General features: G+C 40.8%; 1 protein-coding gene across 1 annotated transcript in view; it reads left to right on the top strand.

Moving 5' to 3' along the window:
- Positions 1-14,730, top strand: part of ZSWIM8 (zinc finger SWIM-type containing 8) — a 61,692-nt gene that overhangs the window by 17,380 nt on the left and 29,582 nt on the right. Inside the window, exons 2-4 of the mRNA XM_062579875.1 lie at positions 7,868-8,021; positions 9,766-9,860; positions 13,919-14,091. Of these exons, the coding sequence (XP_062435859.1) occupies positions 7,868-8,021; positions 9,766-9,860; positions 13,919-14,091 (422 nt within the window). The remainder of the gene's footprint in view (positions 1-7,867; positions 8,022-9,765; positions 9,861-13,918; positions 14,092-14,730) is intronic.

Here is a 14,730-nt window from a genome sequence, read left to right on the forward strand (position 1 = left end):
TCGAACATTACGCTGTGTCTTGAGCTTTTCAGGTTGCTTAGTTCTGTATACAGTCAAGCTAGACCTGGATTTTTTTGGGGGTGGGGTGGGGGGGGCAAGTGTTTCTTGTGTGCCTCTAACTGTTGAAATCTGACACTGCGGCATGGTGAATTCAGTCTGAGTCCAAATTTTTCCCTTTGTGGAGTGGCTTCATCACTCCTCAGTTTGCTAGTCTAGATTTTTTTGCTTATATTGCTTTGGGGGAAGGAGGTTCATTCTGTGTGCCTGCTCTGTACTTGGCATCTGTACTGAGCTGTCGGAAGAGAATCAGTTAGCTGTGATTGTGTGTGTGTGTGTGTGCCTGACCGTTACGAACTATACTGGGACCAGCTCTGTGATTCAAAAAGATCATCTGCAACCCAGTGTGCGATGATTTCTGGAGGGAAATGAGTCCCTATTTCTAAGAACTGAAAACAAACCTGGAAAAGTGCATCTCGAGTCAGATTTCCCCTCTGTATCTAGTGTGCTCTATCAGATAGTCCAGTCTATGCCTATTATCAATCAAATCTTTCTCTTACTATATGGTTTAGCTTCATAGCTGCTTCAGTGGCTCACCTGTGAGGCTTTGCAACCAAAGTTTCATGCTGCTTTCTCATGCTGCTCAATTTAGGTTAAACTTTTTTATTCCAAACCCCTGTCCCTGCACCTTTGGTGCATCTTGGCATGGGTGTTTCAAGATAATTCTTGTACTCTTTTAAGTGCTTTTCTTTTATCTCTCTCTTCTATATGTTTAAAGTTATGTTAGCTATTTCAGTTGCTTCTAGTATGTTAAGGTACTTGGTTTCTTTTTTTGGAGCTTGGTGGTTGTGGTTCTGCGGTTCAAATGTTCTGAGTGAAGCTTACTGGGACAGAGCAAAGTGGCTACAATTTGACCTTGACCAAGAACTCTGCCTCTTTGAAAATACAACTGTTCTGCTTTTACCTGTATCATGAAGCTTGCATTTAATTGTGCTTAGTGCAATTTACTCCCAAGATTATAATGACATGCCTGTTGAAGGATGCTTTTAATAGCCTGCCATTTATATATGTATCTTGTAGTTGTGTGTATAGTAGTATGTGTTGTACTTCTCATCATGTGGTCTGAAGTTTGAGAGTTGTATGGGACAGATAGTAAACTTCCTTTCTCACAAATATATGCTTGAAAACCACAAACCAGCAACCTGACAAATGTAGTCTTGTTGCTCACGTAGCCTGGTTATATGTTAGTTCAGCAGTTCAGAAGATCTTACCCTTCTGGTCACTTTGCAGGTCTGGGATCTGCCTGGTTGAAATGTTAACATGACCAGAACTGGCTGCTGGTGGTGTGTCTATGAGCCGTTGAATCACTTCTGCTCTTAGTCAAGTGCTGCCTCTTTGAAAAGAGAAGTGAAGTTAATTGGCTTTGTGGAAGGAGTTTGTGCTGAGAAGTGCTTTTGAAGGAAGAGAATATACTTTATTTTCAGACATTTGCCACATACTTTGTGTTTTATTCTCAGTTCAGAGGTGGATATTCTTATTTATCTATTTAAAAATATGTGACTTGTTTTTCATAAGATATTAATTATACAGAAAAATGGAAGCGGCAAAGAGAGGAGTATAAATAATGACCTAAATACCCTGATTCTATTGTACTTGAAATTTAAAGTTAACTTTTGATTAAAGAACTCAATTAATTCAGTTTCATTTAGCAGTGTTCGTTTTGGGAAACTAGTTGTATAAAAGCATTCAAAGCATTCATCTTTGAGGAATTCAGAGTTCAAAACAAAGGTAGAGTTCTCTGGTAATTATTGCAGGGCTTGAGACTTAAAACATTGCTTTGGCATGTCCTTAAAGGCATCGACACTGAGATGTCAGCATTTTTAGAAAAAGAAAAGAAAAGGAAAGCAAGAAGTAAAGCCAATAGCAGAACTTTGGAAGGAAAGGGGCAAAAATTGGAAAGCAGTAAGACAGACCAATTTTGAAGAGATGTAATTTGGATATGTTACTGTTAAATGCAAGGCTTGCTCCTCTGGCCAGTATACAGCAGTTCTGAGCACTTTTCAGTTTCAAGAGGTGCTAAAGAGAGAATGGTGTTGATTTGTCACTGATAGGCATTTGTCACTGATACATGTCACTAGACATTTAATGCAAATAAATTGAGCGGATATACTTAAGTTATGTCCTACAGTCACAGATTTATATTTCTGCATGGCAAATCCTGTAAATAGAAAAGTAATACTGTTTTTAAGGTAAGATTTGCAGAACAGGTTTTATCAGGTTTTATGTACCCCCACCCAATTCCTTTGCCTCCCCTCTCACTAGTCAGTATTGCATTCTGCTTATTTCCTGTTAGCTTTTTTGTTCTTCTCATTTTGACTGTTGCTACCAAAAGTGCTTCACTCCATTTCCTCTGTGTCCTTGTTCTAGGCGTCGTTGTGTTACTTAGTTCCATTCTGTTGTGTTTTGGACTGAGGCCAGTGGTAGGGGTGGGGGGAAATGTGAGATAGGGACTAGGGATAGCTATAAAAGCTGTAGAGTCATCTCTCAAAAGTTAGTGCAGCTTAAGGTGTCTTACACCATGGATTATTTGTTCCACCAAAAAATGCTATCCCATTTTCCTTAGTGTTTATAACAAAACCAAGGAGTCTTGCCTTTGCACTGTGTTATCTTGTGCTGTGAGATCTGTTCACTTGCATTTGTATTTATTTACTTGTATGTATAGTTTATTTTTAGGGATATGTGTCAACCAAAAGTAACTCAATGGAAATAATGTAATTAGATAACAAGTGCGCTCTGTGCTTGGCCTAGTTGGATTTGTTTCAGTCCCATTTAATAACTCTTTTGTATTCTCATGGCCCCTTTTTTGCTGATTATTGAAGCAGTTTCTTCTCTGTATATTTGTCTAAGATGCAAGCTCTATTATTGTACTGAAGAAATAATAGCTGAGTTTGAGTGTGTTCTGTTCTTATAGATAATTGTTGGCCTCGACACGTTACGGCCTACCTACATTAGGAGAGATTAAGTGATGTAGCTACACTTGTGCACACACATCATTAAGCCCTGCTGTCACAGAAGTTGCTTTCCCTGGTGAAAATGCATGTCTGTGTGCATAGCTTGTATCAGCTGAGGTTTGTGTGCTTGGTTTTACCCTGCAAAAATAGTTCTTATGCTCAAGTTTTAGCTATTACAAAAGTGTCATAAAAATCAAACCTGTAATTCACATGAAATGGTAGCTAAAATGGTAAGATAACCCTTATTTAAGCTGTGCTTCACGTGGGAGAAACAGAGGAGACAGGATTTACCTGGAATGGTTTAGAGCTGCTCAATTCTGCCTCTTGGGTATGGTGTGGATAGATTAGATGATCTCAGCAATTCCCTTCCAGCTCTGATTTTTGGTTTTTTTTGCTAGTCGTTTAGCCTGTAAGTCACAGTTGCTTAAGGCTGCTTAACGCATTTTCTCTGACTTCATTCTTTCAAGACTTGAAACATTTCCCTTGTTCTGCTTGGGTCATCTTGTCTACCTCCCAAGAGAAGACAGTGACCTTTGCTAGTTTTGCTCCGCAGTTTAAAATTATCTTCTCTGTCAGGTACATCTGTCTTGCAGACTTGTCAAAATTTTATTGCATCTTTGATTTCCTTACTGGATTTTTCTTTTATATTAAGATTGCAGTCTTCCTTGCATTCTGAGTAGAAGCAGTAATACTTTTTCCTCTTTTCTTTGTTAGCAGACTTCTGATTTTGTATTTGCTGAAAATATGTTTGTGTAGTACTTGAGCCTTCATTTTTGTCTGTTTTTTTGATAATGCCTTTTGATACAAGTAGGTATGAGTCCATCAACTATGGCTAATATCTAGAGATAAATATTTGGAATGGAGCTCTTCTGTTTAGGACTCAGGAGAGAGTGTTCACAGTCTAGAATTAGGCGCTAAACTCAGGCGGTCTGAGTTGGCCAGGTTCAGGGAAGCCTGATGAGAAAAGGACCTCAGCTGCCGCCTGGGAGCCCCTGCTAGCTGAGTGTCTCTCTCTCCCTGTCTTCATAGGCCACTACTACCTTGAAGCCTGGAGAAGTACTGCTTTCAGCTTATTCTGAAAAAGTCTTAGCTATTTGCTCTGAATGTCTGAATACGACTTACAGAGACAGCCGTGCTGGTTAACTGGCTGCTGTTACTTTGGGCACTGTAGTTGATGAAGCAGTTGGTGGGTTCAGTGTGAAATCAGCCAGTTACCCTTGTTCGCTGTGTTAAAATCAAGCTGGCTGACTTGGACGGGAGCAGATGAGGAGGGCTCAGGTTATCTGTTCCATTGACTCTCCTGTGCATAGCAGTCTTCACCTTGCAAAGCACAGTGGGTTTTTTATTATTATTATTTATTCTTGAAGACATACACAAGGCCATCCTGAGAAGAAAAGGGGCTGGCTTTAGGGTTTTTTTTTATTTATTTTTATTTACACTATTTATTTTCATGCCAGTGTTTGAGTTTCTTTTTCCCGATTAAGTTTCTGAAAGATTAATGCTTATATATGTTTGGTTTCTGCTTTTATCCAGACTGTCTAATCTGTTTTGGTCTCATGATTTTTGTCCTAATTTACCTATGTTACAGGGCTAAAAGATTTCTCCCCCATCTTTTTTCCACAGTGTTTATACATCGTTACATTCCAGCATTACTGTTTGTTCCAAGTATTCTTTTTTTATTGCTATTATTATTTTTGTGCACAGTTCTAAGAGACTGTTTTTTACCCTGCACTATGACTCCTTTTCCCACTTGTCTTTTTTAGCTTTAGATTGGCAAGGATGGGGAAAGCTCTCAAGGTAACATGCCACCGCATGAACAGATGTGTTGTGTTAGCTGACTTCAGTGCCTTTCTGAAGGAATAATTCCTAGAGATTCAGCAAATAGGGCTGGCTTCTGTATACTTCTCATGGATCTCTTTGTTGCAGAGTCATTATCATCCATGGTTAATTAAAGACTGCAGTGGCAAGGAGTTTTACAGCCATATGGCTGTGTGGCTCTGAGCAAGTAAAATATCATTGATGTGACTTGTCCTCCCCAGTAAAGCTGCCATTTCTTCTCATGGCTTGAAATCCTGGTAGCTTATGCAGAAAAACTAAGGGTCCCTTGCTCAAGGAGATCCCGATAATTTTTTTTGTCCCAAGGAGCCATGCTAATGTATCGCGTGACTGTGAGAGGGCGGCATGGGTGTCTGGGGAAAAGGGGCAGCTGGAGGCAGCATCCTGGCAGAGCCTGGGCTGTTTGCCCAGCCCGCTCCTTGCTGGGGTCTGAGACGCGCTTGGGAACACGTAATGGTGGGGAGTGCGCGATGCGCTAGAGAAATTGTTCTCATGATGGTTATCCACTTCAGGCCTTTCTTTTTTGGGGTGCAGTACTGCAGGTGGCAGGGGATGGACATCTATGGCGCACTTAGGTAGCCTTCAGTGGCAGGAAATGCCTGCAGTATTCCCATCTGAGGCTGAGCGCTGCTGCCCTGTTATTGACCCTGAAACTTGTTAGATCAGGGGCTAAGGTTACTGTCTGACTCATCTGAAAGCATGTAGGCTTCTTCTGTGTAGCAGCACTGTCTCTTTCCCCTTTGGAAGACAGACATTTTCTGGAGAGGTAATTTCAGTGATGCTTGTCAGAGTATTTCTCTTGAGTTGGTTTAGTTTAGCTTGAAGGAGAACAGCCACATTGTCTAACAGGGGTTGGAGGGCGATTGCAGCCCTTGTGCTGCTGCTGCTCTTGTCACCTAAGAGCTGACTGTATGTGTGTCCTAGTCCGTTGCAACTGTAAAGGAAAATATTTTAAGGGTAAGGCATAATGATAGAATAATAGTGAGAATGTTTTTGCTCTTGCAGCTTTTCTCTCAATGCCATCTGTTTCTAGCATTTCTGGCCTTCATACCCAGCACCAAATCCTTGTTTTTTATAATATAGTATCACTTTGGGGGATACTATCTCCATGCAGTCCAGCTCTTTGAAGAATATGCAGCAATACTGAAGTTTTTTTCATTTTTTTATACCTTTGTAAATGCAGGCTGTTAAATACAGGTTATTTCTTTCCTAGTATTGTGTAAGGAGAGATGTGGATAAAATGCCTCTGTACAAAAAGTGCCATTAAAAGTACAAAAAGTATTTTCCCTTTCATTGTTCAGTGCAATTTCAAGTATCAGTGTCTCAGTTTGCACCTCTTATGGTATTGACTACTACTGTGGTAACAACCGTGATAATTAAATTGAATGTGTTGCACTAATAAAAATAGTTTTTTTTAGTGGCTTGACAGAAGTTTTACTCCTGTGCCAATTGTCGAGAGTGGGAATGGGAATGACTTTCCCCCAAGGTCTTGTTTACCAGTGAGCTGAAGAGAAAGAGATGCTCTTTTTTTCCATCAGTGTTCATTGTAGAGTCTGCTGCTCTCACATTTATGGATAGGATTTTAGCACTATGAAGTAGAGGCTCCATCTCTAATGCAAATTAAAATTCACTGGTGATGGAGAAATGATCCTGTGACAGTAAAGGACTGACTCCATTAACTACCTCTCTGTTAGCAGAGAATCCTGCCTAGTGCATCTAATTTCATTGTAATCAAAACTCTGGATGTCTGAAAACTGTATGTTCTTTCTGTATTTATGTAATCCTTCCATTAGACAGGTCTGTTCAGTACTGGGGGAAATCTTGGCTGCTTTGCTGCAGGCATGTATTTTCAAAGCCCTCTCCCTTCCGATCTGGTTCCCAGCTGTTGGGGCTGGAGGGTGTCTCTAGGCAGAGGGTGAGAAAGCGCTTAGTGACATCAGGGCTTAAGTTTTCCTTTGATATGTTGCCTGGAGGCCGGTGGGGAGGGGAAGCTGAGGGCCAGATCGGTTTACATTCTGGCTTCCCGTAGTGTTTTAGAAGCTGGTTAGGGAGGTGAAGAGACATAACATCGAATATCTGAAACTGAATTAATTGGGCTCTTGGCTACAGGGATGGGAAGGCAAGGGGGACCGAGGCTGCTGCACTGATGGGTCAGGAAGTGATGTCAATGAAGCAGTGAGGTGCTTGCAGATAAGCCAAGTCTGGCAGTTGGTTTTAGAGTGTAATCTAGCTCAGAGCGGAGTCTATTCTCCTCCTTGGCAGAAACATAAAGTTCCCATAGCCCGATGACAAGAAATCGTGATCTGCACTTAAAAACACACAAGAAGTGGAGTAAGTTTGTGGAAAGGTGGTGGTTAAATTTATTTGTGTAAAGATTGTAATGCACTCTAAGGTCCTCAGAGGCTCAGTGCAGTGAGCATTGAATGAACACGTGGATTCCCACTTGCTTCTGTGAAGAACTTGCAATATAGATGTCATATGAAAGATGGCTATGAGAGGAATTAAACTGCAAACACTATTTTAAATTAAAGTCTTGTAAATTGCAGAAGACTGAAAGTTACAAAAAAACCCAATACTAAGGTTCTTGCGTAATCTTTCTATACTCTTTTGCACACTTATGTTGTTTTAGTGCTTCACTGTATAATCACCTGGCATTACAGCATGTTGCCTGCCATATTTTAAGAGATATATGGAAAATATTTGGTTACCTTAAGTCTTACCAAATGGCTTTAGTTTTGTCAGAAGATAAAGTTTGAGCACGAATGTCTTCTAGGCTAATGCAGCTGTCCTGATGATTGACTGGGTTTTTAGGAATGTCCAGCCCCTGCCCTGTGGGACTAAAAACAAACATGAAGCTGGCAGGTGACTTTTCTGAAAAGTTTTGTGGTGTCATTCACTGATTGATCCTTGAACTTGGTGAGAGAAGAAAGAAAATGAAAAAGCTCCCTTCTGTGATCTCTCTAACCTCTTGTGAGTTTGGTCCTCTGGTGGCTAATTGCATTTTTTTTTCCTTGTCTTGCTAGATGGGCTGGTGATCCCACTGGTGGAACTGTCTGCAAAGCAGGTTGCATTTCACATTCCATTCGAGGTGGTGGAGAAAGTTTATCCGCCAGTGCCTGAGCAACTGCAGCTTCGGATTGCCTTCTGGAGTTTCCCAGAAAATGAGGAAGACATTAGGTAATGTATGCAATTTCTGCTTCACTGATGCTTTTGAGAAAGTTCTGCTCACTAGAAAAGAATTATTGTGCATTTGATGTCCCGTAGAGTTGCTGCTCCTAGTATTTGTATGTCCAGATTGTAATTTGCACATGGATTACTGTAGGATATGTCATGATGCTTATTTTTACTGAGAGGTAAGCTGCCTTGTGTATATCTCAACAAAAGCATGTGCATATTTTCTGTGTAAATAATACAGTATAAATGCACATCTTAGTTTGCTTGGCAGTAACTTGTTTTATAGATTTGCCCTTGGGTAAGTCTTACGCAATATTCTTTCCAATTCAAATCTGTTTGTTGCATGAATCAGAACTTAAATTGAACTCAGAAATTCTCAGGGAGGGCTATCTCGGTATGCAGTGCCAGATTTTTGTCTGTGCCAGTTTGAGGCTCCAAATAGGCTGAGTACATAGGTGGTCATAGAATCACAGAATCAGTAAGGTTGGAAGGGACCTCTGGAGATCATCTAGTCCAACCTCCCTGCTCAGTAGGGTCACCTAGAGCATGTTAGACAGGGTTACATCCAGCGGGCCTTGAATATCTTCCAGAGAAGGAGACTCCACAACCTCTCTGGGCAACCTGTGCCAGTGCTCTGTCACTCTCACAGGGAAGAAATTTCCCCTCTCGTTCAGGCGGAACTTCCTGTGCTTCAATTTCTGCCCACTGCCTCTTGTCCTGTCACATGGAAAAACTGAAAAGAGTTTGTCCCCGTCCCCTTGACACCCCCCCCCTTCAGGTTTTTATATACATTGATAAGATCCTCTCTCAGTCTTCTCCTCCCCAGGCTGAAGAGGCCCAGCTCTCGCAGCCGTTCCTCATAGGGCAGGTGCTCCTGCTCCTCTGATCATCCTCGTAGCCCTACACTGGACTCTCTCCAATAGCTCCATGTCTCTCTTGAACCCAGAACTGGACACAGTACTCGAGATGAGGCCTCCCCAGGGCTGAGTAGAGGGGTAGGATCACCTCCATACAGCCAGAGAGTTGACCATATATTTTATGATTCTAAGTAAACTGGGTGACAACATACTCAACAATATTGTGCTTCTAGGTCTTTTACCAAAGTGTTCTGCCTGAAGCTTTTCTGTTACAGGATACCTCTTGAATAACTGTGCATCCAGAATGTTGTAGGAAAGTAGTGATTCTACATCCTTGTAGGAAGAATCATCCTGACAATTGTTAGATGTGTTCACTAACAGTCTGATACCGGGTGGGGGAGGTGATGCCAGTAGGTGCTGGGATAATTAGAAAGTTCAGCTGTGGAGGAATAGAACAAACCAGTTGGTTGTATATGCTATAGCAATTATTTTGGTGAGCGCAGAAGTTGAAAGTCTCATGTGAGCATGTGGTAATTCATCTAGAAGTGCAAAGGAGTTCTTACTGTGGCATGCTGACACTGGACCTTGAGTAATTTAAGTCTTATGTATAAAAGTTAAATTTTAGACCATGAATGAATTTGTATTCCAAAGCATTGTGTTAAAATTCCTAGAAATGCTGATGGCTGTGCACAAACCCCATTAGAAAGAGACCAATATTTTTTGTGATTGAAATGTTAGGGAGAAATGGCAAAAAAAAAAGTGGACTTCATGTTAAAGGTGAAGATGATAAGGGTTTGTCAAAAGCCAGGTCAACAAAGAATGCAAGAGGATAAGAATGTGCAGCTTCTTGGAACTAGACTGATGTTGATACGTATGTCTATTTCTTCTAGATTGTACTCGTGTTTGGCAAATGGCAGTGCAGATGAGTTCCAGCGAGGGGAGCAGCTCTTCCGGGTGAGGGCTGTCAAAGACCCTCTCCAGATAGGTAAGACACCGCAGCTCCCTGTCTCTAGCTATTTCAGACTCCCCAAACCATATCTACAGTGGGACTGCATTGGTGTGACCATGTCTCAGAACTAGCTTCTCTGGCATCCTAGACTAAACTCCCTGCTGCGTGTATGCTTTGGAATTTCTTGAGCAAAATACTATTTTTTTTTTCCCCAACCTCCATCAACTCAGCTGTACAACTGAGTAAAAAGCAAAATTTGCAAATTTGATGCTTAATGTGATTTGAGCCTTCTGGAGAAAACTATATAGAATGCTTCTGTCTCCATAACGTTTAAATTCTTCACTAATAAAGAGAATTTGGCTTCCTAGTGATCTGATAAAATTAATGCTTTGCCTGAAGTATGTGTTATATAAAGCAGAGGTGAAGGTTGCAAAGCTTAGTTGTTATTCTTATAGCAGAGCATTGTATTTATCATACAGTTACTACAAGAGTAATTGCGTAAGAGAAGAAGGGACTTCCTCCTCCTCTTCACTCATCTTATTCTCTTTACTGTAATGGAAATTAATCTTACCTTAAACAAGAAAGTGGCATGAAACCCTTCAAGGTAAGGAAGAATATTGAACTGGCTGTTCCAGTGACAGATGTTAGATAGGAAGGAATTTGGTGAAGACTGGTGTTTCAGGTGGACCATGTCAAGCTTCCGTGGATGTGTTGGGTTTTTCTACATGACAAGCAAGATCAAGGGAAAAATTTTGTGCAAAGTATAAGCTTCAGAATTAGAATGTCCATTGACATGTGGAACTAAGCCCAACTGTATAAGAATAATGGTAATGTAAAAAGTTGAACATTGTTGGGGAGAGATGTTCCTGTATTTACCTGTGATGAGGGAAAGAAACTTCTGTGGGTCTGTTGAGTTAGCAGTCCCAGGAACACCTTACTCTTGAGGAACAGTGGAATGAATAAATTCAGGAAAAGGATCTTTAACAAGGGAATTAAAGGGACTCATGCTGTGAAGACTGTGGAAGAAGGAAAGGAGGAAGAGGTAGTCATTGAGACATGCAAATTGCAAGAGATTGAACTGTGTTCTGAACATGAGGTAAAGCATCCAAAAGGATTTTATCTAGTCCATTGCCTATGGTAGTAACACTAGCAGGAATTCTTGAGAATGGAGGTAAAGTCCTTTCTTGTACATGAAGTATATTGAGATGTCTGTGAGACCAGATGACGATTTTGGATCATCAGCAAAATGGAGCTAAGTAGGATCATGCCATCTGAGTGCATATATAAGCCCCTTGATGTCAGGGCTGAAATGTTGAGAGAAGCCTCTAAGGCATCTGCTGCACTTCGGGAAGGCAAACTTTTAAGAGAAACAAAATGAGTTAAAAGGAAACTAGCTGAAATTCAATAATTCCTGGGACACTAACAATAGAAAAGAACAAAGTATTTAACATACAGTCATGAGGTTTTGGTCAAAACTTGTTCCAGTAATAAATTAAAAGGGCAAGGAGGAGGTATAGAGCATGACAAAACCTGCTTCATGGGTGCAGCAGGTAACTCCTGGTGCTCTCTGTGAATTACCACCACATTGTACAATGCATGCTAGGCCTGGCACATTCTCTGATGTGCTGGTACTGCGTGCCTGGCGTATTTGTTCTGTGCACAAGCAGCAAGGGGAGTGTGACTCCTGGCAGAGCGTTTCCTCTGTCCTGCAGTCTGTTCTTGAGGTCTCCTGTGAGTAGAGCTTGCTGAGAACAGGCTACAGATCGTTTTTCTGGTAGGCTACGTGCAGCTGCAGAATGAATGCTGCTGGTACGTATGGGCAGTTGGTGTTTTGTAAAGTACATGGGAGTAGCTTTGCTGGTGACTACTAGCAGGAGCTGGGAGCGAATGGGAGGGAAGCCCATTCTCGCAGTTTCTGTAAGGTGGCCAGGTCAATTAAGTATGCAGCACACATGACTCTTGCATTCACGTTTAAGCCAGAGGGGAAGAGTTGTGACCTGTCAGAGTAGGTAATAGTTGCAGTTGCACTGTAAATGAGTACAATTTGGTGACCATTTCTTTAAAGCAGTAGTGTTGGGCTAAGCAGTCCAGAACAGTCCCCATTATTGTCACCTTTCCAATGTATGCAGCTTCACCTGTCTGTAAGCTGCATAGGGAAGTGGATTGTGATATTTATCCTGATAAAAATAGTCTTTAATCCAGATGTTTTCCCTGATACAGTTTCCTGTGCCATCCCATAGTTGCTCAGTACAGCAAGACTGATGGTGAAAGAGAATTGGGCAGGGCTGGTTGAATTTAGCAGTGTCACAGGCAGAAGTCTTCATCACGCTACAGTGTGCATTCAAGCTTGTGATATGTTGTAAGGCAGCCCTTAAATATTTCTTCTCTTTGTCTTTTTAAAACCATTCTTTCCTCTTTGCATTTAATCAGTTAATTGTCTTCATGTGCAAATAAAAAAGAAAAAATCACGATAGGATCTTGATAATTGTGACCCGTTCTTCTTTAACACCTTTAGAATACTGCTTTTTCTCAGTGAAATCGAGTTGCCGCAGTTACAGTTTGTGAAATGCTTAATTTGCTTTTGTGAAAATTAGGACATCTTGGCATTAGTCTGAGATGCCTCTAGTGTAACAGAAGGACTAGCTGAACTGTTTGGGTTGTATTATCCAAGTGCGGAGCATAAATTAGAACTGTAGCTAGTAATAAGCAGTGCAGTAATTTTGTGGTGAATGCCTTCTTTTGTTTTGATTCTGTTCCAATTGCTAAAATAGCTGAAGAATTTGGGTGGCATTCTGTGTACTAATCAAAATAATCACCCACATCAAGAAGAGGATTTGAATGCTGGTGCACAGGAGAAATAAAAAGGTTAAACAAGGTAACAGCAAGTTTATATTGGAATAGGGATTATATTTTGAAAAAGAATTACTGCACATTGTTTTAAATGGGATTTAAAAGGTCATGTGTGCTACTGAACACTGTGGTTATTATAACCTCCAATATCATCATAAAACTTAGTAACCCGGATTTATAACTTACTTGCCCATGGTGATGAGGGAGAAACTGTTTCAAACATCTGTCCCAAACCTAAGGTAGATCATTGGACCGAATTCTGATTGTAGGTTTGATACCCTTTGTGCTTTTTATGTTGCATTAAAACTGAAATTGAATCTAGCGAAAAGGTTTTGAGATTGATATTCATTGCTACTGAAGAAAATTAACTGGTGATAGGGGCCGTAGAGGCAAGTGGAAAAATTTGTGCTCTTAATGGCCTTTTCCTGCTCCTTATGTTGTGCCTCTGCATAACTATTATTTGTAGAAGAAGCTGCATTATGAGTTCAACTAGCATGTACTGTACATGGGTTTACATGAAGCCAAGTCTCATTAAAGTTCTTTGTCATCCTGCACCTTGTGAGATTCATAATTCATTTGTTTGAACGCAGAGGAGTAGGCCGGATTCTTTTAAGTGCTGTTGCTGAAATGTCCTTTTCCCATTGAAAGACTGATTTTAATCTGAGCAAGATTGTTTTTTGGTTTGTTTTTGTTTTCAAAGTACTTGGTTTATATTTTTTTTCTTGCAAACTGGGGCTTCTGAAGCCACAAGGCGATGGTAAGAATTTATAAGAGCTACCTCTAGTTCACTGCAATATTGTGAAAGTTGATTGAGTTGAAAATAATTCTGAAAAAATCGTCTAACCTGTTCTTCTGCACTGTTGCCAGCTAATGAACATACAAGTCATGCCCAAAGTATGTATAGTCTAGCTGTGACCCCAGCCTGCAAAAGCCACGCCTTTCAGTGGTGGCTTAATCCATTCCTGCTTTACCTTGTTAAATATAAATTAATATATTAAATGCTTGTGTTTTTGAACTTAAAATATGTTATGTCTTTCTGCTAATGTGCTGTTTTAGCTGATAGGGAAGAGACAGATGCTGGAGATTCTAAACTAGTGGCCATTCCTGTGTGGACGTTGTTGCCAGGTTGCTACAAATATTATTGTTTTGCTGTTTACATTGCACATACATGAATTTCCATGCTAACTGAATATGTCCTGTCTCAGGCACCGGAACAGTAACTTCGGACTTTTGAATTTTGACAGGCTTCCATCTGAGTGCCACAGTGGTACCACCCCAGATGGTGCCACCCAAAGGTGCGTACAACGTGGCAGTGATGTTTGACCGATGCAGGATCACGTCATGCAGCTGCACCTGTGGAGCTGGGGCCAAGTGGTGTGCTCACGTCGTGGCTCTCTGTCTCTTCCGGATACACAACGTAGGCATTTGAATACAGTTTTACTCCTCCCTAGGCATCTTTCCCTCTGAGGCTGTCTGTCATTACAGCTTTACGCATCCCTAGAGATGTTGCTCTTGGCATTCCTCTTTGGTTACAGATTGTGCAAGTGTGTGCTCACAGTTGCAGTCTGCAGTGTGAATTGACTGAGGCTCTAAGCTGCAGAATGTCCTTTGATAATGTGTGAATTGCTAAAAGTAGGTAAACAGTCATTATCCATCCCTTCCTGTGCATTTAAATGCTAGAATTAGTCATTTCTCAGTTCTGCAAGGCGTAAAAGGTCACCAGTAGTTAATCTTTTATTAAAGGTCTTTGTAAATATGGGATTTGAAAGCTCTTTCTTTAGTCTCTTTGATCATTCAGAGTGCAGAGGAAAAGTAATTTTGATCACTGTTGGTCTTTATGTTCACCTGACCATTTGTCATTTTGACTTGTGAATTTCAAACAAGTAGTTATCTGTATATTTTTATTTGGCTGTAGCATTCTCAGTGGCCTTGTGTACAGTGAAAATGTGTTCCCTATCCCAAGGATCTTCAAGTGAAAAAAGGTAGAATCCACAAGTGATATACAAGTTAAGCATTCAGTCTTGTGTGTGGTTTTATCTCATTAAGTCTTTGGAAA

This window comes from Rhea pennata, chromosome 7 (assembly GCF_028389875.1).
Source record: "Rhea pennata isolate bPtePen1 chromosome 7, bPtePen1.pri, whole genome shotgun sequence".
Classification (NCBI taxonomy): Eukaryota; Metazoa; Chordata; class Aves; order Rheiformes; family Rheidae; genus Rhea; species Rhea pennata.